This window comes from Eurosta solidaginis, chromosome 1, assembly GCF_040869045.1.
Source record: "Eurosta solidaginis isolate ZX-2024a chromosome 1, ASM4086904v1, whole genome shotgun sequence".
Lineage (NCBI taxonomy): Eukaryota > Metazoa > Arthropoda > Insecta > Diptera > Tephritidae > Eurosta > Eurosta solidaginis.
Window position 1 is genome coordinate 145,309,123 of NC_090319.1, and position 27,572 is coordinate 145,336,694.

General features: G+C 38.9%; 2 protein-coding genes and 1 long non-coding RNA gene across 15 annotated transcripts in view; 1 reads left to right on the forward strand and 2 right to left on the reverse strand.

Moving 5' to 3' along the window:
* The window catches only part of LOC137236858 (axin-like), a 1,106,688-nt gene extending 1,094,944 nt beyond the window's left edge, over window positions 1-11,744 (forward strand). For all 5 annotated transcript variants that reach the window (XM_067759895.1, XM_067759900.1, XM_067759898.1 and 2 more), the window contains one exon: window positions 5,245-11,744. In XM_067759895.1, the coding sequence (XP_067615996.1) occupies window positions 5,245-5,371 (127 nt within the window). In that variant the 3' untranslated portion in view covers window positions 5,372-11,744. The remainder of the gene's footprint in view (window positions 1-5,244) is intronic.
* On the reverse strand, window positions 8,751-15,565 carry LOC137236861 (uncharacterized). Of its 3 annotated transcripts, XR_010948675.1 has the most exons (5): window positions 15,297-15,565; window positions 14,968-15,138; window positions 14,206-14,410; window positions 13,903-14,133; window positions 8,751-9,233 (listed from the first exon to the last, which is right to left on the reverse strand). It is a non-coding gene; the product is annotated as an uncharacterized lncRNA (long non-coding RNA). The 3 variants fall into 3 exon arrangements; XR_010948674.1 differs by having other exon boundaries at window positions 14,968-15,514; XR_010948673.1 differs by lacking the exon at window positions 14,968-15,138 and having other exon boundaries at window positions 15,297-15,513.
* Window positions 15,566-16,786: 1,221 nt separating this feature from the next.
* LOC137236859 (protein transport protein Sec24C-like) lies at window positions 16,787-24,980 on the reverse strand. Of its 7 annotated transcripts, none has more exons than XM_067759907.1 (11): window positions 24,645-24,980; window positions 24,025-24,090; window positions 23,486-23,963; window positions 23,195-23,421; window positions 22,914-23,134; window positions 22,517-22,856; window positions 22,175-22,463; window positions 21,967-22,076; window positions 21,759-21,909; window positions 18,018-18,342; window positions 16,787-17,958 (listed from the first exon to the last, which is right to left on the reverse strand). In XM_067759907.1, exons 4-6 carry the CDS (start codon window positions 23,338-23,340, stop codon window positions 22,771-22,773), a joined length of 453 nt encoding a protein of 150 aa, XP_067616008.1. In that variant the 5' UTR covers window positions 23,341-23,421; window positions 23,486-23,963; window positions 24,025-24,090; window positions 24,645-24,980; the 3' UTR covers window positions 16,787-17,958; window positions 18,018-18,342; window positions 21,759-21,909; window positions 21,967-22,076; window positions 22,175-22,463; window positions 22,517-22,770. The 7 variants fall into 7 exon arrangements, with proteins under 7 accessions (XP_067616008.1, XP_067616006.1, XP_067616005.1 ...); XM_067759905.1 differs by having other exon boundaries at window positions 21,967-22,109; XM_067759904.1 differs by having other exon boundaries at window positions 21,967-22,119.
* Window positions 24,981-27,572: the final 2,592 nt, after the last annotated feature.

Genomic DNA, 27,572 nt, shown 5'->3' on the forward strand with positions numbered 1-27,572 from the left:
CTGGGGTTATAGCCTCTGAAACAATCTGAACCTGGAACCTAAGACGTCTTGGTTTGGGGCTCATAAATGAGCGGGCCATTTGAGCCCTTGTGACAACAAAATTTTCTACTCACTCCCTCTCCCTCGCATTACACCACAGATTATACCGACCTCAAAATAATTTGCCTCCTCTATACAAACTTCAATACTTCTAATCTATATTCGTATAAAGATTCCAACGCATTAACATTGATGAAAAGGATCGCTAACTTAAGCTAGCTAGGTATATATCTAATACATCGCCTTCATTGGCACTTGACTCTATTATTCTATCTATTTCATTTAAATTTCAGCAAAGTGTGTAGATCATCTGTATTGTTCATTGCCCCAGTGGCTGAATAATTATCAAACATGTATTTTATCTGGAGATATTTGTGCAGCAACTACGGAACCCGCAGACGTCATCGATGAATATTTCGCTTAGGGTGTATTGGGGATTCTAATCCCTTCCTGACCAAAGCAGGCCTCTATTCGCGCTTACGCTCTTCAAGTGTATATGATATTCCTTACCCACTGATGAGTTTTCATTGTGTTCAGACGAGGAGTAGGGATGTTTTATATTTCGTTGGCAAAACGCGAATATGGCACTTTACTGTGTCCAATAAAACTTTTGTATAAGATTTCTTTTTTTACTCTTGAGTTAAAGTAGATCAAAGTTGTAATAGGTGCTGTCTGGCTGACGTATCCACGAAAAAAAAAGGCCGAGCCAACCTCGGAAGGAAACATCAAACTTTTTCCTCATGGCAGTCGTGCTGTCAAACACGTTTTCACAGAGTTCTCACAATATTCACCTTTTAATCGCTAACCAACGCATTCACATGAACTGCGTTACCCGTTAACGCTTACGGGAAACGTCATTATACCTATCGTAACAATTTGTCTGATCGTGACGATCAGACTTAGGTGGAGGCAGGCATGCTTAACCAACGAAACGATATCATTTCGTTACGATAATCAACGTTAATAAACGAAACGAAGTCATTTCGTTTCGTTTATTAACGTTAAGATCGTCAAATTAACGAAATGATTTCGTTTCGTTTTCTGCCATATCAAAACGAAATCAAATCGTTTATGTTGATTATTAATTTCAAACTATGCTGGCAAAGCTGATTGATGGCGGAATCATTAAAGGTGAAAGCATTATCCAAGCTGATTGCAACTTTTCTCATGAATTTTGACAGTACGAACATTTCTCAGAGTATTTTTGACATTACCACCAACGAATTACACAAACAAATTACATAGAGTTTGTGTGTGTATGTGCGCTCGTTGTTGCCACCTTACGGCTTCACCATGGCTATAGCATTGCCAGCACAATTCAAACATAAAGTATCACGTTTCTGTTAACGTTTTTAACGCTAACGAAAGCTTTTCGTTTCGGTTAAAAACGAGATACAATTTATCTTGATAATTTCTTTATCGATAATATTTCGAAGTGTTTCAACGGAAACGGTGGAAATTTTTTGATAAACGATTAGCTTAACGTTAAGGTGCATCCCTGGGTGGAGGGCAGTGTTACGGATATTAACATCACTAAGTTATACCATCACTAAGGCGATGCCAAGGCCACGATAAGTAGTATTTACGTCAATAATCAAATCATGTATACACATATATAAGGCAGCCGAAAGATGTCACACACAGATGCATTTACTTATACGCCTATGTATGCGCGAGAGACTGTAAACTACAAACATTCACATCAATAATTCAATCATTATGTATCTACATAAACGAATAAATAATTGCGTCTACACATATGTGCGTATACGAGCAGCGGAGCGGCAATGCACAAACACATGTATATATCTTATCTGAGTTGTCACAAGAGAGAGCAATAATTTTTGCACGTAGTTGTGGCTGGCGATTTTGTAGCCGAAACTAACTAGTAACTTCTGGAAATCGAAGAGACTAGAAGTATGCAGCGTAAACTATAAAAGCGGGGCAGGCGAGTAAGAAGTAATTCAGTTTGATTTGAGTTGTCAAGCAGTTTGATTAAGACTATATCTAGCGAGCAATAGCAGTGTTATTTTGAATAGTAGAGTTTCATTGAGCTATCAATCAGTGTGGTTATTAAGCAAGCTATTCGTTGCACAGTTTGTTATTGTGAAGTACTTTAATAAAGGCCATTTTGCATTATTACATATTGGAGTTCTTTATTCAACAGTTTAGCGATACGAACTTAGCAGAGGGTTGCAAATAAGAGGATTTGCAAGTAAATTCGTTACAATATAAATAGTTACCGTTTACTGCTTAATATGTAAGTTTAGGTCGCTAATTACCGTCCTGCTATCGCTACCATTGTCGTGAAATATTCGCTTGTGAAGTTTGAGTGATTTTAACATATAAATTAAAAGTCTATTTGTAGATATAGAGATATCAAAGTGATTAGTTTATGTTAGCTATATGAGTTACAACATAGAGAGTGTAGAGTGTTTGATTTTTATGGTGAAGAGGGAAACCCACCCCATATACCGAAAGCGTATCCAATCGTATCCACCTAGGACTACTTTATTCACAAATATATGAGTTTTTGTATATACCCACTTACTTTTAGGTACTTAAAAAAAAAATAAATAAATGTAAGGCGCGATAACCTCCGAAGAGATCTAAGGCCGAGCTTCTCTTCCAATTTGCGTCGTGCTCCTCTTGATTTTCCCTAAAAATTGGCCGGACGGGACCTACATGATTTTGTGCCGACTCCGAACGGCATCTGCAAGGCAGATGAGTTTTCACTGAGAGCTTTTCATGGCAGAAATACACCCGGAGCGCTTGCCAAACGCTGCCGAGGGGCGACCCCGCTTAGAAAAATCTTCTAATTGAAAAACCTTATTTCTAAAATTTTTGATGTTGCTTTGCCCGGGGTAACAATTGTTTTTGTTTTTATCGGCCTATTGATAAATGATTCAAGGTTCGATTCGAGCTCAAGGCCAGAACAATAATTTTTTTTCTAATGATAATTATTTTTATTTTTTAATTTTTCTAAATTTGAAAAATTGTATTTTGTTTTCGGAATAGTAAGTAGACAATTTTTCAGACAACCTGCCAAAGCTGCGCAGATAGATCCATTTCGAAGGGTGCTAAGCCTTCATCATCAGTACGCTTTAGGCACGCTGCGCTAACCATTTAGCTATACAGCGGTGGTTTGTTTGACTGGCAAATTTGCTACTTCTATTCCTCTTACCAAATATATTTATTCAGTGCTGCGCCATCTGGTGCAAATCACTGATAATGCTGGATTTTTGTTTATTGTCAATTACTTTGTTTGACATTCCCAAGTGCTCATGGTTTATTAACAATTGTTTTTGTTTTTATCGGTCTATTGATAAATGATTCAAGGTTTGATTCGAGCTCAAGGCCAGAACAATAATTTTTTTCTAATGATAATTATTGTTATTTTTTAATTTTTCTAAATTTGAAAAATTGTATTTTGTTTTTGGAATAGTAAGTAGAACATTTTTCAGACAACCTGCCTTAGCTGCGCAGATAGATCCATTTCGAAGGGTGCTAAGCCTTCATCATCAGTACGCTTTAGGCACGCTGCGCTAACCATTTAGCTATACAGCGGTGGTTTGTTTGACTGGCAAATTTGCTACTTCTATTCCTCTTACCAACTATATTTATTCAGTGCTGCGCCTTCTGGTGCAAATCACTGATAATGCTGGACTTTTGTTTATTGTCAATTACTTTGTTTGACATTCCCAAGTGCTCATGGTTTATTAACAATTGTTTTTGTGATTCAATGATTCAAGGTTCGATTCGAGCTCAAGGCCAGAACAATAATTTTTTTCTAATGATAATTATTGTTATTTTTTAATTTTTCTAAATAAAAATTAAATTATTGCACCCTGCCAAATGGATCTATCTGCGCAGCTATGGCAGGTTGTCTGAAAAATTTTCTACTTACTATTCCAAAAACAAAATACAATTTTTCAAATTTAGAAAAATTAAAAAATAATAATTATCATTAGAAAAAAATTATTTTTCTGGCCTTGAGCTCGAATCGAACCTTGAATCATAATAAATAACAGTTTGGAAAAAGTGCGCTTTATATCTAACCGTACTAAAAATTAGAAAATAATATTTAGTAAAAAAAAAAGATTTTACGTTACAGGTAAAAGGTGGGTTGAATAATTTAACTAAAATAAAATTACCATAATAAAGTTTAAGTTATTAACACAATAATTAGATTGAGTGTAAAAAGCGGGGGTGCTTCCTTTTTGAAATGGTCGTAAGTTTATATCCGTTGATATCGGTCCAAAGTTTCAATTAAAATTATGGCCCTTTGAAGTGGCCATAAGGTCGATTGGCTTTATGTCCTTTGAGCTATGTCACCCTACCATCAAATTATTGCTTTGTCATCGGTCCTTGATATGAGCACAAAGTTTCAATTAGCTTATGGCCATTCTAAATAAGGTTAATTGACCTTATGTCCGTTGACCTTATGTCACCTTAGCATCAACCGCTACCGGCCACTCACTCACCAAACTTTGACGACGCTAGAATTCTTATACAAGAACGAAAGTATACGAAACGATTCACACTAGAGACACTGCATATAATAAACACGCCGACGGACATAAGACTTAACTTTAAGAGTGATACAGATGATTGCGCACATATTTACAAACACCTGTTAACCAATAATCAGTATCAAACTCCACGTCACACAGGGAGGACGTGATATAAAATGTATGTACTTTGTAGGATCAGTTTTTTATAACGTTGTTTTGTTAATTGGTTTTTATGTTTATTATTAGTTTCCACCCCGAAGACGGTTACAGTAGAGCAACCGAAATATATTGGTATCCAAAAAAAAAAACTATTTATTTTTATTGTAAAAACCTGACCTCGACCCAGCATAACAACATAAAGTTAGAAATTTAAAGGTCGCCAAAAATCTCAAATAAGATCAATTTAGTCAATGTCCCTTGACCTTATGTCACCCCTTCATCAAATTATTGCATTGTTAACGGTCCTTGATACGTGTGCAAAGTTTTAAATTAATCAAACTTCTGGAAGTTGGTGAAAACTATGCCCAAAGATTCCGTTACATACTTACATACAACCCTAGCTAATAAAAGCAAGGTAAAAACCACAAACGTTCTACCACAGATCGTGTTAAACTTATACATTTGTTTGTATAACAAATTGCCACAGATTTACTTATTTATATTAACTGCGATCATTTTTTTTAATTACTAGGTTCTTCTTCAAAACACATTGCGAGGATCCAGAAAGCCCAGTGATACAGGAAGAGATTGTAAATGACAGTGATATTCTGCCGCTTTTTGAAGGCAAAGTGATGGGCCTTGTGAAGCCATTCGAATAGGGTTAGATCATGGGATTGCATACGCAATGAGAGCATAATTGTGCTGTAAAGTGCAGACCCCTGGTTTGGATAAACTTCTTAACAAATTACTAGGACAAATTATGCAGCGATATTAAATAACAACTTTAAAGAAAGCAAAAAGCGGTTACAAGTGCATCCCATTACTTTTCGTAGTGGGAGTTAAGCCTAAACTAACGTGAGGTTGGCACTCAAAACAAGTTTTCTAATATGTATTGATATTTTAATAAATAATTAATTATAAGAGTGTATATACAAGTCGAGTACTATGTATACATATAAGGGTGACAATGATGATAATTTTTTTTTTCGCTCCCGAAAAATCAGAGAAATGTCAAAACAAAAATTGTGTCAGAAATAGAACCCCCGCGGAACTTAAAGTTTTGACATTTAAATAAGACGGAGTTTTTAACATTAGTATGTCCTGCAAAATATAAAGCTTTTTTTTTATAAAATGAATACTGGGATTGTATTTAGCCTAAATTCAGAACAAAAAAATGTATCGAGCCAAATTTTCATCGCGGAAGTTTCTATAGACCTATAGATAAGAGCCAAAATTCATCAAAATTGTAATTTGTGAGCCTGTAACAAAGTTGTTTGCGACGATACGAAAAATTTGTATGTGTTTTTTGTGTCAATCGTCAAGCGAACTAATAAAAATATACGTGAAACTAGATCGACCACGTGGTGACTGACGGATGATATGCTTTCTGTTGGTGGAAGTGGATACGGTGGATGCCGGCCATCGCTTAGGGTCAGGTTCCCCGGTGCTATCCATTATTAAGTTGTGGAGAACGAATTATTGTTATTTTTTCTAAATTTGAAAAATTGTATTTTGTTTGTGGAATAGTAAGTAGAAAATTTTTCAGACAACCTGCCATAGCTGCGCAGATAGATCCATTTCGAAGGGTGCTAAGCCTTCATCACCAGTACGCTTTAGGCACGCTGCGCTAACCATTTAGCTATCCAGCGGTGGTTTGTTTGACTGACAAATTGCTACTTATATTCCTTCTTACCAACTATATTGACTAGGCCATATTATGCAAATGAAAGATGAAGGCCAAGAAGGTTTGCTTATCGGAACCCGCTTACGAAAGCAGAAGAAAAGGGGTCGCTACTTCGGTGGAAGGATAAGGTGGAAAACGATTTTAATTACATTGGTGTTACCAAGAATAAATTCAATGCCGACGATGAAAGTTTGGCTGGATAAAATTATTTGCTCAGAATTTAGTGCGGAATGCGATCCATGCATTCATTTTATCACAAAAAAAAAAATGCTTCATAGTTTGCAGGGCAAAATAATGTTAAAAGATTTAGTTCCCGTTTATTTAAATAGCAAAACTTCAAGTTTTGTGCTCCGCCCTTGACACAATTTTTGTTTGGACATATTCTCTAAAATTGTCGGGTGAGAGCCAAAAAAAATATCGTCTTTTTTGGCACACTCTCATACATATATATGTCGATTAACATATTTTTTATAATAAGACATTTTCTATTATTTAAATAATCCTGCGAATTTTTTAAATTAATTTAAATCTGTTTTAAGTGTATGTATGTATAATGCACTGTTAATCAAACATCACAAACAAATCAAACACAATTGTTGGACATGCGCTTCTATGGACTGCCTGCAATATATTTTATTTTAACATGAGGCGCTGTGTTTATTGTAGTATGCAAGTGTCGTTCTCGATTACGAAAATCAAAAATATATGTATAAGAGTTAATTTATAGAAGATTTTGTTATTTTATATAAAATAAAACTATTTTGTATGGTATTATTTAATAAATTGTCCAATAGGTTTTTAATATTAAATTAATAATAACAATAACTAACAAAGGTATATATATAAGTGCATTTACATGTGTAGTTTTCTGAATAGAAAATTCCCGCTAACCAATCACTTCCACATACTTACAAAATAAAAAAAAAAGAATGGGACGGCCTCTCATGATTGGAGTTGAACAATATTTTGATGAAATTCCATAAGTTCGGGAATGCTTCAAATCTCAAATATAAAAGTCAAATATACACAAATATCATTCCGTTATACATTTTTAAGACTGGGTGCGACTGCCTAAATTGCTACCTAAATTGAGAAAAAACCTAAATCGCTGGAAAGTGTCGGTGAAGCAATTTAAACAAAAAAATTTAGATTTTTTTCAACATACTTTTAGATCTAAATTTAGATGTAAAATTTTGAAAACAAAAAAATTATTAATATTTTATTTTGTTTTTACTTGTATTATAAATGGATATATGGGTACAAAATATGCTTCGCAAGACGCAGGTGCTTGGTTTGTATAGCGATTATTTTTAAAATACGGTGGTTATAAATCCAAATGGCTCCGCTGATGGTAGCAGTACAATTCGCGGTTTCTTGTGGAACAAATTTGAAATACAGTAAATATACATTGGTGAGCTGGGTGGACATGGTGAAAAAATGTGTTATTGAGGATATGCCTAATCTTGGCACGGTATAGCATGGACAACATGAGGTGATGACAAACGTCCTTCTTCATAATTGTCCAAGCGTGCGTGACCACTCACCACAACACCGGCACATTGGCAGGTGCAACCCTGCCACCCACTTAACACACCACACACTAACACATTCACACACATAAATTGTCAAACCACACATATATATGCATACAGTGGCGGATTTGGATATTCGCCGCCCCTAGACAATACATAAGTTGCCACCCTTATTTTCACAATAACAATATTTAACACAATGATTGCGATTTTCATTGCTTTATTACATTGTAGTTTGTTATTAATTTAACCTTAACTTTTTTCCAAATATTCCTGCGAATTCGCAAATACTGATTTGCCGAGTCAAGCTGACTCTAGTACTCAGAACTACTCAGGTACTCGAATATGGAAAATTTAGTATTCGGATACACGGACTCGAGTCCAGTACTCGAGTAATCATAGAAGCCAAAAGGGGATCGCGATTTAAATAATGCAATATATATTGGCCGTGTGACAGAAAAATCAACTTACTTCCCTACAAGACAGGTACCCGTTACCAAATCGATTACTTGATCGTCACCAATAACTTGTTCACCAATTATCATCTTAATGACTTTTGCATTGCTGTCGTGAAAAAGGTAATACATGCGCTCTCAAAATTGTGTACGTGTGACTCGCTTTCTCGCTCTTACCTATTGTGTTTTCGACATTCCTTCTCGCTCGATGTTATTTACATTTTTAAGTTACTTGATCAGTTATGTTTTCATTATCGCTAACCAAAACATATGCAACAACAACAACACGGGTAACTGTTCTATCGGTTACCAGTATCGGTTACCTTCTGTCAAATCGCTTTTTCCACGAATGAAACGCGTCCTTTATGTTCAGATAATATTTAATTATAAATAATTCATATATACAATGTTTTTTTACAATTTAAATTATTCCCTTATTACTCTAGTGAACTTTACATATGTGTATATTGATATGTACAAGCTAATTAAGTACAATAACGTCTATTAATAGCTGTGCCCTTTCTGAAACTTTCGAAGCTCAGTGATGATGCCCAATTTTTCCTGCGCTGGTGGTGTTGTTCAACATCAGTTTGCAGAGCCATATGAGTTTTGTAGGGATAATACCGGAAGCCCCAATTCGTGCTATCAAAGTCGATTTACAGGTGATATTGATCCTTTGGTCTTGACCCTTTCCCATAGTATGCTTGTTAGCGCCTTATCTGTGGTACTAAAAGGGCGGGGGGATAGTTTTTGCAGTTTTCTTATAATTTGAGCAAATTTATGTTCTTCCTTCAGCTACAGCTGGAATATTTGGAATATTGCTATGCGCACATCGTCAAAATCAAATTACCTAGAATGAGAAAGAAACTAATATCAGTAAGGATAGATTAAAGCTTTTAATATATTTAACCCGAAAAGTGTTCTATAAATAGGGCTCCACAATTAGCTCTTTTCTGGGAGGCCAAAGGCGATTTCAGATAACTAGAATCAGGGGTACCCGAAGATACTTCGCTGTTGCATTCATAGAGAACACAACATTATAACAAGGGATAATTGATTGATGTTACGAAGGAAATTAGACGTGCTACAAAAACAAACAAATGCAGATGACTGTTTAATTCAACAACAACAACTGTTTAATTCATTATCCGAAGTTCTTGTATGGACGTGCAGTATGAAAAGTGCCAAGTACTGCTAAAACTGATTTCCCCGAGTAACCCGGGAACGAATTGATGTGAATACGCCTATACTTCTTTAGCGGCAGGGTCTAGAACCAGTTCCCTGTTGGACAGGAAAATAAACGTTTGGTTATCTCCAAGTTGATCATATGCTATTACAGAATATACTCGTTTGTTGCATCCGACCAGTACATCCAACTTTCCCAGATTTTCTGGGCTCAGCAAGGGTATCCTCCTGAATTGTGCATTTGTTGCACGCTGCTGCCTGGCCGCTCACGCAACAACACAAGACACGACGGAACTTTTCTTGGGACACCCAAGGTCACTAACGCTTCTCATGGCTCCAGCGGGTTAGGGGGCTTAGAGTATACCCGCGGTAGGCATGCCTGCGTAAGAGTCGCCTCTGTAAGATACCAAATTGGTTCAGGAGGTTGTGTAGCGCAACCCGTTCAATGGGTTGCCAGCGCAATATATAGCTTCTCCCACCCAATTGTGAACCTCACCTACCCGTGGCGAATCCTGTTTCTTTAACAGCCGAGGCTGTGGCGACCCCATGTTCCTTATGGATCTACATTTAAAGGCGCTTAGTTAGCTGACCTCGCTTACTTAAACGGTTGATTCTAAAGTAAAAACCGAAACAAAATATAGGTTAGGTTAAACTGGCGGGTTCATGACGACCTCACATAGGCTGAATGAGTCCGTAGTGTTACCAGAAGTTTGTTTTAACGACCAAGCTAAAAACCCTATCAACAACAGGACATGTTATAAAATAACTCCGTCCTCTTGCCAAATACCAGAAGCTTCCTAGAACTTAAGCCACTTGCTGCTTCTAGATCTGACAGCTGTCAGCTGGAGTCAGCCTGGCAAGCGCCGGGCACGAGTACAGAACGTAATCGATCGTTTCCTCCTCCAAAACCCGCACTTCCTACATCTGCTATCACTGACCAAGCCTAATTTAAAGGCATGTGACGCCAGAAGGCAGTGTCCAGTAAGAATACCAGTCATGAGTCTACATTCTACAGTTTAATGATAATGAAAATATAAGAATCAGTGTTTATGAATAACATATTTTAATTAATCTCTTACAACAACGTGATCGGTGGCTACATCGCCATGTAGATAGTGTGGTGTTCCACCTTGTATAAATGTAGGTACTGTATGTGCTCAACCGTGCCAATAAGCATAGTTTGGTATTTGTGCAGGCATCAATATAGCATACATTGGTCCAGTTCGGTGTGCACCAGCCACTGGTACAAACACTTTTGAATGCATAGCTTTCATATAGATTCGATGTCCAGCAGTGCTCCGGTTGTGCCAAAATGTAATGGGCTGCTCAGTCTCTTGGTACAGCTTTATAGGTATGGGCGGGTGCAATGTATTACTAGTCTGCTCAAGATCGTATGGTACATAGATGGCTCGAAGACGCCAGAGGGGATTGGAGCCAGAGTTTTCGGACCCAGAACCAAAATATCAGTAACTCTAAATGCACATCCGAGCATTTTCAAGCGGAAGTATTCGCCATAAGTTAGTGCGCTAAGCTGAACCTTCAGCGCTGATACCCCAATGAAACAATTGCCATACTCAGTCAGGCAGTCAGGCCCCACTAAAGGCATTTGCGGCGTTCGAAATAAAGTAAGCGCTGGTCCTTCAGTGCGTAGAAAAGCTAAATCAATTAGGATTACACAAGGTAGTACTGTTGCCCTGGGTCCTAGGCCACAGGGGAGTAGAGGGTAATGAGCAGGCGGACTCAGTGTTTAATTTATTGCGTCCCTCCCACAAATTGTCATCCTCACAGCAGATCCTTGCAGCGGGTCTGCGCCATACTCTCCTCTTCCGGGAAGGTATCGACCCCAATCCGGGTCCTTCTCCTGACCCCGGTCCTGAGAAATGAGTTTGCTGCGTTTGGCGGAAAAGAATCTTTTTAGGACGGTCATATATATAAGGGCCTGAAATATTTCAAAGAAACTTCCTAATCACATAAAAAGTAGTAATAACTTCAATACTTTTAAAAAAAGTTTATTGGAGCAGAGTAAAACCCTTCCAATAAGATAAAGTTTTTCTCCTCTTATTTTTTACATGATATATCCGATACTGGAGCGCGAAAAGGGAATGGTAATATTGGAAGCAGCAAAATACAATGCATCCGGCCCTAAGGAAAAGAAAATCGGTCGCCACCTGTAACTCCAGACAGTTCCAAAAACTAATTTCGCTGGAATTCGGTATTTCCAGCTGATATTTACTATTGCTGATCGGAATCACTCGCATTCCGACAGCATTAATATAACAATAAAATTATATAATGTGTAACAAAAATATCGAAAATAAGGCCAAACAAAAGTTGGAGCAGGGGGGATTGGAAAAACGTCCTTTTCAACCTCCCATTATATGTTGAGCTGTGCTAATCGAAATCTTCATGCATTCCGACAGCGTCTTTACTAAACAAAGTTGAGGGGTGATTGGATACACGTTATTTTCAATTTCCAACATCCAAAGACATGTTTAGCTGTGCTGATAGGAGACTAATACATTCCGACAGCTTAAAATACACATATAATTGAAAAATATAAGTTCCAAATTTTGTTGCCTTAAGCTGGGAGCACTGGAGGACTGTAAACGCGTCCTTTCCAACCTTCCTTAAATGAGTGGCTCCCATACTCGTCCCTTTGTCACGCTAGTAAATATGCTGATCGGAATCGCATGGCATTCCAACAGCATATTCAATAGAAATAAGTGATTATAACAATGAATTGTACTTAGTTTTAGGCCTAAACAGCCGTAATAATAAATAAATTAAATTAAAAAAATAAGTACTCTTGTCAGTGTTTCACGTGCAAGGGATGGTTGCATCGGATAGGTTGCTCTGGGCTAGATTCCAAAATCCAGCGTCCTCGTAACTTTTGTAAATCGTTTGTGGCTCTTGTTGTTCACGGCCTCATTACATTATGAGGAAATACGGCACCTGAGAACACAGCCGTATGAAGCTAAAAAAACACAAGCATGTCTTCAGTGAACTCCACAAGCAGGCGTCGGATCTCTATGCCGGTGATTCCTGTACTCAAGGAACAAAACTAGCAGAGGATGAGCACACTCTCCCTAGGGAAACGAGAATAGTCACTCTAGCTTAACTTCGAGCTGGATAACGTAACAGGTTAAACTCTTACCTATCCAGAATCAACCCCGACATACAAAACATTGTCCTGCTTGTAATGTGTCCCCACATGACACCAACCATCTCTTTAACTGTATTGTGGAACCAACGCCTCTAACACTCCTCTCATTATGGTCCACCCCTGTTGAAACAGAAAGTTTCCTTGGACTCCCGTTAGAAGCCATTGATGACAATTTGTGATCGGTCGCACCTATTGGATGAGACGAAGCACTGCTATAACAACAACAGCAGGCGAACAACCCGGAAAGAGAGGCAGCAACTGCATTACCCATCGATCCCGAGCCGTTCCTGGCAGTTGGCTCACTCAATAAATGCCCCTAATAGTAGAAGGGAGGGAAAAGAGAGAACACTGGCGCAATATGCCAGGCCTGTGTCAATCTAAGTTAGTGTTAGGGGGTTACAGCACAACTCGATATAGGGCATTAATAGGCTTCTCAAAAAGATAACCTAAGAATCCTAACGGCTAATCTTACAAGACACTGTAGACTGAACAGTCACATGCAAAAGCTGGGTAAAATATCGAACAACACATACCGATTTTGTGATGGATCAGCAGAGGCGGACCATATCCTTCTATTGTGCAATTTCAAGATGTAGGGCTAAGTTTATGGGCTCACCATGGCCAGAGCATTCCCACATTTAATCCCGCAAGCCAAGAACACTGCTGGGGTTCATCAAGGAAGTCGGCTAGGATGAGGTGCTGTGAAGGAGATGTGCAAGTCACTGTGCAAGCCTCAATAAATTATCTATCTATCCACGTTCCGGTAACAAGCACCATTGTGGTACTAGCCCCACCATCTCGGGAACTATTGACATGACTACATTAAACCTTCTAGGGATTGAATATTAATAATGACCGCAATGCAAAAGTCTACTAAAATTTTAACTGGCTGTGGGTAGTAAGGTGTTGATGTCCTCTGTTAACGCAATATAATGACAACTGCGACGCAGGGAGAATGACAAAAATCTTGTAAATCTACTGATAATAATTAATTAATTCCTCCTTCTATGCAGTTCTATGCATACATACATATGTATTTTTCTCTCCAAACGCTAATTAAAAAAATTAATTGGTTTTCACATGAACTTCGAACTCTGTCGTATTTGCATTCTTCAGTTGATTATCAACAAAAGCATGACAAATTATTTAATATGGTAGCCAATTTACTTACCCTTTCTGGTGCGATGATTCCTGGACAATCGGGCCTGACTAGACGCGATATTTTTTTTTTTTTGCCTTAAGAGAGCGTGCTTAACGCGAACCATGTTATGGCACACCTTTGGTGATGCAAACAATCAGACATTTCTGCTTCTAATGCTTCTAGGATAGCAGCAGCAGCTCCTGATGGCGCCACATACATAACAGTTGCATGCCGATCAGTTGCCTTTTTTGCTCTGACTACCTATTCAATTTTAATTCACATTACATTATCTACTATTGCAATTTTTAATCAATACAAATCAATATAAATTACCGAAGCAAATACTGGCAAACCAAGATGCGTGTTCCCCCCTTTTTTAGGGAAATACATCCAACCAGTTTGGTACCGTATTCCAAAGCATGTTGGTTGTAAAGTACCTTGTATCCTTGGCAAATGACACGTGAATATGCATTTAATTGTAGATTTCCTCTGATTTTGGTCTATTCTGAGCTGCATCGCAACCCGGCGGAGATGCTATCTATTAGAGTAATATGAAATTTTTTTTATTATTTAAAAATGCACATACGTATGAATGAAAATCAGAAAGTAAAGGTAGTAGTGCAGTTTACGGTACCCACCCTAAAGTTGGGCCAAGATTTTCGAGTGAGGTATCAAAGGACGCGTATTAATATCGAGAACAATAATCCGAAGGCGGAAAATAAAAATGTTATCTCTGTCCGGAGATATTTGCAGTTGAATTTGGCGATTTAATGTGGTTGTTGTTGTGTTTGTACCCACAAAAAAAATTGTGCATCACCGTGGCGGTAGCCACGGTTATACCACACACCCGGACTTGGCATGGCGTAGCCCAGGGTTATTTTTTATAAGCGCGGCCGAAGGCCGCCAACGCAGAAAGGTGTTCTGAGCAAAAATACTATGGATCCCACCCCCGGTTTCGGAGGGACCCGCGGGTCTTTTTTCGGTTTTTCGTTAATATCTTCGGATTCTTGATCTAGACGTGAATACGCGCCTTTTGATACCTCACTCGAAAATTTTGGCCCAAATTTCGATGGGCACCGTAAACTGCACTTTTACCAAAGTAATTAATGTTGTTGTTGTAGAGATAAGGACACTCCCCGTTATCGACTTTGTTGGTCCTTTGCCGGATGCAGATCGGGTACGTTCTGGGAACAAATAAGGTACTAGCCCGGCCATATCAGGAGCGATTTAGTATGACATGAAACCTTGTAGGCCATCCCGTCGATTCTATACAACTTAATATGGTAACGATTTAAAAGACGGTGCATCACCTAATTTTTATCAAAAATTATCAAACGAGGAATCAAAAGACGCGCCTCGATCTCCGTTTTTATTATTATTTGATATTTTTAAATTAGGTGGTGCACCGTCTTGTAAAACGTTACCCTTAATATTATTTTGTGCGAAGGCCGCCAACGCAAAAAGATGGTCTCTGCAACAACATTTTTAATTTCCGTCACACGTCACAACTAAAATTAACTTAATATTATTTTGGGCGAAAAACTTTAATTTCCGTCACATGTCACAACTAAAAGCACAAGATATTTTTCGTTGTAAACAATGCTATTTTTTCTCCGTTTCAAAGTTTCCCGGAATAATTAATGAACTGTCATTTCGATGACAGCATGAAACGTCGATGTGTTAGTGGATAGCGAAAAAAGTTTTGAAAATGTGGGTGAACTACCCTACAAGAATACTGACTATCATATGACTATCATCTGATTGTCAGCAATGTCAACCTAACGATCAGCGCCTCATACAAACTTTCTATCACAAACTTAAGGGACTTGCGCAAATGTGATGTAAACAACTGTGTACGTGTGAGTTTTTGTCTTCTTCTTATACACCAACATGGCCTACTGATTAAGTATATAGCCGTACTGCTCACTCTCATTCATTTTCCTGGATCAGTGCTGACACTCTAACTATCAAAAAGTGTCATAAATGATAGTTTACTGTAGATATCAGCTTTGCCTGTTATACTATCACAAATGACCATTATTATATTCCGCCAAAAATGAAACAATGCTTTTTGCTTTTTATTTACTTTATTTCATTACGTTTTTAATTTTGTACGTGATAAAAGCATACGTGTTTCTTGTTTGTTTAGTTTTATAAGAATTCGAGTTCAGAATGTTCAATTTAAATTCAGAAAATAACAAAACAACAGAAGAGCGCTTTCCTCATGCGGAAACACATTTAAAAATGAATCACCACTAACCATTATTATTTTTCGCATATCAATTTTTTGAGTGCGCCCCACACATTCCGACAGCTTTTGGTATTTTTTAGTGAAATCCTCTCTTTTTCATTTTTTAAATTTATTTTTTATATGGATTTCGTCGGTGGAAAATGGCGGAATTTAAAAAATAACAAAACAACCGTGATAATCATTTGATTGACATATGACAGCCAGTAGTGACAACATGATTAAATCGGATAAACTGTTCTCGCATACATAAAATTCCGTTGAGAATTATGTATCTGTCTCACATGCATAATGGTATCTGCTGTATGTTCTTTTACTAGTCATTTTACGGTCATTGTGACTTTCTGCAGCGGTTATATTCATAGTCACGTTTGCATGGGCGTGATGAACTTTTGTGACCAAATTTTCCGTTTCGTTCCTATTAATGTGATCGTGCATTCCGCTCCCACTTATAGGATGTGAGCATAGCACTGTGCTGCTCACACACGTCACTATGCTCGTCAAATGGCGGTCATTTTTCCGTCATTTCACTCTACATTTTCGAGTCATTTGACAATCAATTTTACTGCGGTTTTACCATTTATATAACCGCCATATAACGTGAATTTTACCTGCAGATTTACTTTACCTGGAGCAGCCATATGAATAAAATATGAACCAAAAAAATTGAATTTTCAATATTTATTATTTTCAATATTATTATATATGTACATGAACTTGGAACTTATATTAATCCAGTTCATATAAAACAGAAGAACTTTAATAATAAATAAACTCGCTTAATTAGTTTTTGTTTTCCAATTAAAATATCTTCTAAGCGAGCAAAAAATAATTTTAAGCTTCAGAAAAAACTCCAATTATTTAAATAATCTACAACTTAAAGCTTAGTAGAAATTCAGATCAAGAATATTCAAAGGTGTCGTGGATCCGATTGCTGTCGTAATTGAAGAACTTAAAAATGTACGACTATTAATTGAGTCAGACTTATTATTGTTCTAAATCTAATCATTCAAGCAATAATTCTGCAACCCAAAGCAGGAGTATTGATTGGTTTCAAATCTAATTCCGACAGCAATCGTATCACATCCCTTGTTATATATGTACGTGATATTGCAACTTAAATTAATACAATTGATATAAAGAAAAGTAAGTGCTTTAATAATAACATAAACTCTCTTAATTGGTTTTTGTTTTCCAATTGAAATCTTTTCTAAGCGAGCATAAAATAATTTTAAGCTTCAGAAAAAACTTCAACTTAAAGCTTAGTAGAAATTCAGATTACGTTTACTCTTTTTTCAAATCAAGAATATTCAAAGGTGTCGTGGAATCCGATTGCTGTCGTAATTGATGAACTTAAAAATGTACGACTTGTAATAAAGTCAGACTTATTATTGTTCTAAATCTAATTATTCAAGCAATAATTCTACAACCCTTAGCAGGAGTATTGATTGGTTTCAAATCTAATTCCGACAGCAATCGTATCACATCCCTTATTATAAATGTACGTGATATTGCAACTTAAATTAATACTGTTGATATAAAGAAAAGAAAATACTTCAACAATAAATAAACTCTCTTAATTGGTTTTTGTTTTCCAATTGAAATCTTTTCCTGTGCAAGCACATCGCTAACCTGTGTTGGCAAAAGATATGATTATACTGTCTTCGATAGATAGTCGGACGAGCCGCTACTCGGCGAAGTAGAGATGACCGTTGTGTCGGTGGCAGCTGTTACAACAGCAGTTTCTAACTTTACACCATCGGTACAGTGTTATGAATGCTTCACTGCCTTTTCCAATTGCTTGGCGCCAGCAATTTTTGCTGTTTGTAAAGCTTTAGCTGTAATGCAAATATATAGATGGGTTAAAGTGGTTTTCGTATGTTATTCAACAACTCACCCTATACCATCATCACAGCCTCCTCATCGATTTTGAATATGTGTACTTTTTCAGTATTCAGACCCAGTTCGTGCAACCGATTCATTCATATACTGTGGGTATTTGAGCCGTAGACGCAATGGAAGATATTTTGATTCTTTTTGAAGTGTAACATTTGTAAACAGTTGGGTTTCTCTGCTATCACCATCACCACTAGAGAGCTATTGAAGAAACGCTCGACCAAGATAATATGTGAGATTTACACGGATAGATTTCTTCCACCTTTTCACAGTTATTGATGGAGAAAATGCGAAAGCCATATTTACCATCCAATACCGAAATAGAACTGTAGAGGAAGAAATATTTTATAAAATTTAATAAAATCAAAAAATGATAGTTGTGCTAAAATGGGGTAACGTATTGTATGTTAAAGTATAGCGAGGTATCAGCGGCTTTGTCCTGGTGAAAATTGAGTTTGAATAGGTTTTATTCTTCATTCTTAGAAACATGTACGAAGGTACCTGGTAAGATATTAAAAATCCTCAACGCTTTTTTTGCTATAACTTAAAAAAACTCATATTCAAACTTCTGCTTAACTTCTACATATCAATAGCTACCTTTACCACCAGGAGTCCCTATTGCTTCTACGCCTATGCTATTGTTTCCTACATCGATGAACTTTGTAATAAAATAAACAGCTATCTCCCCAATCTCTCCAGTTTTGTCGCCTCGCGAAACCTGATATTTTCATCAACCAAATCATCGGTGACCTTATTTAAAACATGCCAAATGTCGACCGTGCTTGGGAGCAGTGGTGGACCCAACAGAAGAGGAGATCGAGCGCTTGGCATGGGCTCATGAGGCGGTAGAAGTAGGTCGAAGGCAGTTCAAAAGGTTTGCTGCGAGAAACCCTCGGTTTTGCAACCGGTATGAGGAGGAAGAAGCGTCGAATGGCAGAAAGGGCCCAGTCCCAGAGCCGCGACGCAGGGCAGTCCCATAGACAAGACAAGTAGGCCCAAAGCTGTAAGACAGATGGGCCCCAATAGCGAGGTAGCAACTACCTCGAAGGCTGCGAGTCAGAGGGAAGTTCCAACTATGGAAGTAGGAGATAAGCCAAAGGGAGATAACGCTAAGACTCCGACTTTCTCGGAGGTGCCAAAGGGAAATAACACTAAGACGCCGGCTTTTCCCGAGAAAATGAGTGATGTGGCAAAGCAGTCACTGACTGTGGCGCTGGTTGATCGTAGCAGTCCTTTCGAACAGATGACTAGTGAAAGGTGGAGATCTGTAGAAAAGGAGCTTAAGATGATGCGGGAATAACCAAGTAAGCTCCTTCCAACCTTTGATTCGGGGGATGGTATAATGGTATGAAGATGATAGCGTGCGACAACATCGCGAGCTTGCGGTGGCTGGAGGAAGTGGTTCCAAACCCCCAAAGGCAGGGCACGAACGCGCGTTTTGAGATGGTGGATAAAGCGCAAATCCCCAAGGTACCAAAAGTTAAGGTATGGATACCATGCGTGATGAAGTCGGAGGATACAATGCGACTTTTTCAGAATCAGAATCCGAACATACCGACACAGGATTGGAAGGTACTTACTGTATCTTGGCCTACGGAGGAAGGTCAGTTATACATCCTCCAAATAAATAAGCAGGCGGAGGATATATTGTACGCGCAGCTTGGAAAAATGTCCTTAGGTACAGGCAAAATTTATATGCGACTCAGGAAAAGAAGTCGCGGGTATTAAAGTCCTAACACTCTGGACGTGGGCGAAGTCGAAAAGGACCTCAAAAGCCTAAGGGAAAAAAGACAGGTGGAGGTAGCCCACGTCACTCCGAATGTGTTAGAAGGGGACCAACAGCCAGATGGTGCTGTGAGTCGCACAGAGGAACACCCGGCACAACAGGTACAAGAGTCTGAAGGGGGCTTCGAACACTCTAAACCAAAAGGGCTAGGGGAGGACGACGACGTCCCGATGAAGGTGCTGGAGGGGGAAAAGCAGCCCATTGGTGCTGCGAGTCCTACAGATAAACCTCCAACACAGTAAAGTGGCGTCGAGCGAACTCCTCCTCCTAACGCGCTGATCCAGGAGCCGTGGCTTCCATCGGGAGGAAAGGTTTCTGGAATTAGCGCGCGCGGATTTGGCGTTTACTATGCGCAAAGGGAAGGACGTGTGCGAGCTGTAGTAATGGTAAGGAAACAGCTGCATTCATATATGCTGCCTAATTACACTACTGAGGACCTCGTAGTGGTGGTGAAATCGCCGGGCTCAGATGGTACATGTCCGGCCATGCTACAAGTTTCAAGTAGGGCGGTCGTGGGATGGCTTAAAATAATATTCGATGGGTGCATAAACTGAATCATGTACCGCACTCTTGGAGAACTGCTCGTGTAGCTTTCCTACCAAAGGCGGGGAAGATCGGTCACGTGTATCCCAAAGATTATAGACCCAATAGCTTACCATCATTTCTGCTCAAAACCTTTGAGAGGCTGCTAGATGTGTACATAAAGTCCAACGTGGATAAAAAGCTGCTCTCCACAACACAACAGGCGTACACCAAAGGCAAGTCAGTAGACACCGCATTGCATAGGGTGGTAATAGGCATAGAAAAAGCCCTGGAATATAAGGAATATGCTCTAGAAGTCTTCTTAAGCATTGCCGGGGCTTTCTAAATGAGCGATTATTGATGGTCTTCATTACGTTAAAGTACATCCAGCCTTACCCAGATGGATCGACTGCATGTTAAACTGCAGTAAGATTACATCGCAATGGGGATTGTACGCGGCCACGAAATTAGTGGACAGGGGCACTCCGCAGGGAGGGGTGCTATCAGCTCTGCTGTGGACGCTGGTCATTAACCAGCTGCTTAGGGGATTCTACGAGGGACCAGAAAAACTTACGGTTTACGCAGATGACGTTGCATATGGTCTTGTTTACAAAGAGGTACAAGGTCCCTAATTGGACCAGGCCTAAGTTAGGAGGGGCGACCCTACGGGAGAAACCTTGCACAAATTATCTAGGAATGATCCTAGACAGTAAGCTGTCATGGAAGCTTAACGTGGAGGAGAGGGTGAGGAAGGCTTCAAAAGAACCGGCATATACGATCAGAAGGAACTCGATGACGATGCCTCAAAACTAACAACCAAAAGCAATAATTATCATTTCACTGACACAAATTTTATAGTTTTTTTTCGGGATTTGGACACAATGTTGTTGTTGTTTTTGTAGCGATAAGGTTGCTCCCCGAAGGCTTTGGGGAGTGTTATCGATGTGATGGTCCTTTAGCCGGATACAGATCCGGTACGCTCCAGTAACACAGCACCATTAAAGTGCTAGCCCGACTATCTCGGGAACGATTTATGTGGCCACATTAAACCTTCAAACCTTCGCCTCTTACGACAGGCATACCTACCGCAGATAAATTCTGACCCCTAACCCGCTGGGGGTATTTGGACACGATCTTTTCATTATATTACTTAACAATTTAAAGGCTTCATTCTGTATTGCGAACGATAGCTCAGACGAACGATTCGCCTCCAAACGATATCGTCTAGCAATGGTATTCTCTATCATTTTCGTTCGGTCTTTACCTTTCTAACTAACAGGAAGGCAAAAGTAATTGTCAAGTGATAAGTTGCCATTGTTTAACATAGTGCAAATACACTAGCGATTCGTCTCTGATCCGCATCGAAAGTTCGTTTCGTAATAGAGAATGAGGCCCTAAGATTAGACATTTTTTTCAATTTATATTTTGACTTACCAGCAACAACAGAATCATGTTTAATTGTACGCCGCACAAGCAATTTAGCATCATGTAACGAAGCTCAGTTTCTTCCAAAAATTGTTCAACACTGCCACGTAAAATCAATGTACTTGTTCTAGCATTAACGCAACCTTTAAATAATTATAAACTATAAAAATGAAATTAATGTCAAACCTTGGAAAATGTTGAAACGTTCACCACCAACCTGACGTTCTTCAAAGTAATCACATTGACCCAAAACACTTGAATTAATATCATTAGCTGTAGTCATAACAGCACCACCACAAGCTTTCATTCTACGTTTCCAATCTTCTTCTGGTACATGAACAGCACAGAACATATCACGATCTGCAAAATACTGTGTATCAACATCACCAATTGGCAATTTAGAAAACACAACATTGGCGCCTTACTTAGCTAGTTTATTCTACAGAATACGCCATTCAGCATCAACAATTTTCTGATACTCTTGGACATTAGAGGACATTGCTGTGGCAGATCATTTTTCCAATAACACTTTGTTGCTCCTTTGATTGGCGCTTCGACATGTACAGCCATGTCATATTTTAGCATGCATAATTGTAATGCCTTACGTATAGCTTTAATGATGATACGTGCATGCACGCCTTCCTCAACATCTGGCTTAACTTGTTTTAAGATTTCACATGCTTAAAATACTACTGAAGTGGTGCCATCGCCGACCTGATAAGAGAAACATTTTTATTCTACACATTCTAATATAACAAAAAACTTACCTCAGCATTTTGAGATTTGGCGATGTCTACTAGAGTTTTACGGCTGGATTCACAATATCCAATGGTTTCATAATGGTTTCCCCATCATTTGAAATTGTGGCCTTACCACTGGAATCAACAATATGCTTGTCAATACTACGTGAACCCAATGTAGTGCGTACAGTGCCACAATTGAATGGGAGGCATTGATGTTGGATATGAGTTGAGGTTTACCATGGGAGCTATCGGTACCCAAGCATTTTTTACACAAATACTCATGTAACCAATACAAGTTCAAGATATTCATATTTATTGACACGCTGTCCGGTATGGCCCAAATGTTGGAAATATGCAGTTGGCACTGTTGAGAAAAAATATGGATCAATGAACACAAGTAAAAGTGAAAGATTTTTTTTACCATCTCTTGTTACTTTACACATTAGACATTGGAAACGACGACCAGCATCTACAAGAGCCTTGCAACGATTGCATCTAATTGCACCCAATTCACCAAAATTTACAATGGGTGGCTCATATTCACCCTCAACCGTGCGTGCCATTGGTGAGACGGTAAGTGTAATGGACAAAGCTGTTGTATTTAATAAATCAGCTGTTGCAGGTATGCAATACAAAGACGACCTGCAAAGAAGAAAGATCAAGGTAATTGCCAAGCAAAACATTAATTTCGATTATCGATACCTAACGTAACGTGGCGAGGAGTTACCCTGATCTTCTACCACATATTTTGTGGTCACAAATGGTGGTAATAAACCCTGTTCATTAGTAATAAAAGCACCACCAGCGCTATTTTGATTTTCAATGATAACGCTTATCGGATTTGGCATCTGATCGGGATCTAAACGGCGTTGGGCTTGATCATACTATTGCGGCTGTTGATATTTACCAGTAACAGGTGCAAGTGGTTGCTAAAGAAAATAACACAAAAATAATCATCAGCAAATTTGTAAATTATTAGTTGTATTAACATACATTATAACCAGGACGTCCGGACGTGTCCGGGTATTGGAGGTTGACCGGGCTTGGGTGGTTGACTGAGCATTGGCGTCTGTCCAGGTTGTGTTGGTGGCATCATAAAAGCCATCAATAACAAGTGCCAAGAATATATCCGCGGCATACCTGCCGACCAAAATGATTCAGGGGGTTGTGATTGCCAACCTCACCTACCCGTGGCGAATCCTGTACCTAACAATTTGGTGTGAACAATTGGTGCCAGTTAACCCTCTGAAATAATAGGCGCAATTGTACGCCATTGTGTTGGCATTAATTTGGCAAAATGCAAAAGCTTTTCATCCTTCTCCCATGACCATTCTGTCTTCTTTATGCTAGGATGAAGCCATTCGTACCAGCGTGCCTTACATTGCTTGGCAGATTTGCGGTGCAGCAGTTATGCAATACGTGACCACTGGTTTTTACCATATTTCATTACAGCTGCTTTGAGGATTTCATCCTGAAAGTTATCAATTTAGTTAATAAACGGCCAAGAGTAACCAGTCGCGTCAAATGCTTACCTCAGTGTTTCTCCACACACCATCTTTTATCATAATTCGCGGCATGGTGCTACATAATTGTGATGTCTTTCGATGAGCACAAAAAATCAAATAAAAAATTGTTGTCGAAATAAACAGCAAAAATCATTGTATATTAAAGACTTTGGGAAAATTTTAGAATAGCACCCCCCGAGTTAGGGGTAAAACTTGGTATCAAATGAAATAGGGAGTTCTCCCGATCACAAATATATATATTTTAAAGTGTGCAAACTTATAATTTAAAAGTTATTTGTTGTTAAAGTTTGCAAATTTAGCAAATTTCTATAGCACTTTAAATTACAATTTACACATCTTTCAAAACCTTAATCCACATACATATCTATATAAATTGGCAACGATAAACTTAAATTGCATTTTTGTATATTTCACATTTCATTTTTGCATTGTTTTCACTTATTATAAATGTTTTTATTAAATCAATCGCGCTTTTGCAGCAACATGCACATATATATATACATATATTTTATTGATGACATTACAAAGCTGTGCTGCCACATATATATACGTATACACATATAAAATTTGTATAGAAATTTGCAAACTTTAACACCAAATAACTTTTAAATTATAAGTTTGCGCACTTTAAAATATATATATATGTGATCTGGAGAACTCCCTCTTAATTTTAAATCTTTCCGGAGATATTCCATTTAAAACTCTCTAAATTGAAAAAATTTTCGACCACCAAATGTTTTGCTGTCTCTGCTGAATTAGAAATGGCGGATTTTTTTGCACGCAAAAATGACGTATTTTGCTATCCCTATAAAAATAATAGGTGCGAGAGAGCACGATACATTGTGGGAAAGCTAAATTTGTCAACATGCTATTTCATTTGGAGAATTTTTCATTCCAAATCGTCACCCCTGTCAAAATTTCGTGTGTCTGTGTGCGTTTTTGGTCACACGATTTTTGCAGCGTAGTTACCACCGTCTTGTAGGGTTTTTATCATATCGATATTTATGTATCATCAGCATTGGAGGTCAATCGTTTACATTATTGACTGCAATTGTATTTTTCTAAATAGTATTCTTCGACTATGTGTGTTATTACTTGGTGATTTCTAACACGCTTCACATGCGATTGAATGCAAGGCATGTAAAAAACTTTACATATATATAAAGAAACGATACACAAAATCAAAGCCCACACAGTAGTTCGGATTCAAATTCTGTCGCCTCTAGCAGTCAATCAAAAGAAGCAAGAGTAAGTCATGAAATTGGAAACCAAGGTCACAGTGATTGATTACGAGAAAGACTCGAATCTCCCACGTAATCTCCAATGGAAGGTTTAACGCAGTGAAAAGAAAAAAATGAGAAATACGGAATATCGATTTTAATAAATATATATTCAAATAATGATTTAAAGAATGAGGATTTAACAATTGAATTGTGTTTCGTATAAATGTATACTCAAAAGGTAATCTTAGTGATTTTAAAAATAAGGTGATAACAATTAAAATTGTGGTTAGTATTGATGTACTCTTACCTTGACGCTGGATGGATAGAACTGCTCCCGTTGGCGGTCGTGATCCAAAAAAAAGTCAACCAATTGGAAAAAGGCGCTGAACCCTCAGTACAAGAGCCTTCGTTAAGTTTCCCCTTAACAAGGCTCCGGTGCTAAAAGCTCATAGCGGCAAACACAAGGCCGTGTTTGTATTAGTGCATATATATGAGCTAAACTATTTGTCTAAAGACAGAAACAGGTATGCGGATTGATTTACGAGGGTGGGCCGATATATTTAGGTCGCGGACCTAAACATGCCGGCCCCTTGCCGCGAGCAATGTTAAGAAAATAGGTCATAGATTAAAGTATTAAAAAATAGAGATCAATGAACCCAAGGGATCAACCTAGCCCTCCTTCGCCCGGGTAAGGCTGCGAGCGGATGAGCAGTTGCGGACTGCGGACACTGCACCTCGCTGTACTATGCGTGTTGTGGTTGTTTTCTATGGAGAAAAGAGAAGAAAAAGGTTAGAAGAAATATACGTGGTTTAAAGTCGATGGCACTTAGTTACTTTTAGATATGTGTGGATGTATGTGCATGTGGACCTATTGTTGGCAGACTCCGGATACGACCAAGCCGAAGACCGTCGGTTGGGCTAAAATTCCGCCTATGGTGGTAGTCGCCGTATTACTCACCACCAGTTCGGCATATATGTCAGCGCCGAGTGTAAGCCGAATAGGTGATGGGTGATACAATCGGGGGTCTGCCAGATGCATAAACTGGAAGGGCACCGCAATTTGGGGATCTATGCTGTATAGCAGGCTCACTCTATGATGCCGTGCAATGACGACGGCCTGTGTATGAATGCGCTTTGCTGAGCCGTACTTCCCTCGCAGTATTATAGTGCACCGTTTGGGTCCCTGCTGCTCGAGACATAGATCTCGGACCAGCTCACTGTCGGCGATGGTGGTGGGCGCGCATGGGTCGATAATTGCTCTTACTAAGTAGATCTGCCCGTGCGATTCTATACGCACAATGGCTGTGGGGGATACTGGCACGAACGGCCGCATGGTTGGCAGTGGATCCGCATTTGGTTGTAGTCGGCCCGTTCGGAAACCGGCGGTTGTGGCCCTCTATAGTTGGTTACCGATGTGCTGGCGCACGTCCTTCACGTATGGCGCTGCCCTTTTTTGTTATCGGGTCTTCGCGCGTCTCCTGTTAAGGCCATTTCTTTGGCTAGCCATTCTACCTCGATTAGGGACGCTGAGGTTTTGCTTGTCCTGACGCCAGTCGGTTACCTGTGGGCTTCCAATCTTCCTCTCTATTTGTTTCTCAAGGCGCAATAACGGCCGAAACATGCTATGCGCTGGGCTGCGATTAATCGAAGCTGATGCTACTTTTGTAATTCTTCCTCTTCCTCACCTGCTGCGCCCATGATTTTGTTTGTTCTGTTACATGAATCGACAGCATGTCGTCCAAATTATCTTCCTCACCCTGGTGGTCTACCTCCCTTAACTCATCTAAGTGGAGCGTCGTGTGGTGTTTTTATTGGCACCTTTTGCACCTGTACTTGCTGGTGCAATTTCCTACGCGATGGAAGGGTGACAGACAATTCGGACAGTATTTATGAAGCACGAACGCTCGTAACTTCTCCTCGGGAGTCATAGCGCGGAACTTCGAACAAACCCTAATGGAGTGCTGCTTCTTACACAATGGACAGTCAACGTGGTACGTAGGTTTATGGTATTTCGAAACGTGGCTCATGATCTGTAAAGAGGGTGAACCTGGGATCATGACCGTTACTTTATCATACACTATTTATTGTTGTTTTGCATGGGATGCGGAAACCCCAAGAAAAAAGGAAATAATGACTCATGTGCATAGTAGGAATAAATAGCTCCCGAAATTTGAGCGGGTCATGGCTTGCTGGAAAAGGTATTGTAAATCAAATTAGACAGCGTTAAACGCATTGATTTCCCTTTTTTAATTTCTAGGCTTTGAGACGCGTGAGCTAGCCGTTAGGGCTCAGTGAACACACCCATTGAGGTGATTATTATTCTAAGTGCTG

Bases quoted from the DNA above. Each gene is read 5' to 3' on its own strand.
- LOC137236859 (XM_067759907.1), bottom strand. From the start codon at position 23,340: ATGCCAAATCCGATAAGCGTTATCATTGAAAATCAAAATAGCGCTGGT. The intron at 23,135-23,194 runs GTATCGATAATC...TCTTCTTTGCAG, and splicing joins TCCTCGCCACGTTACGTTAG to GTCGTCTTTGTATTGCATAC. The intron at 22,857-22,913 runs GTAAAAAAAATC...TTTTCTCAACAG, and splicing joins GTGTAAAGTAACAAGAGATG to TGCCAACTGCATATTTCCAA.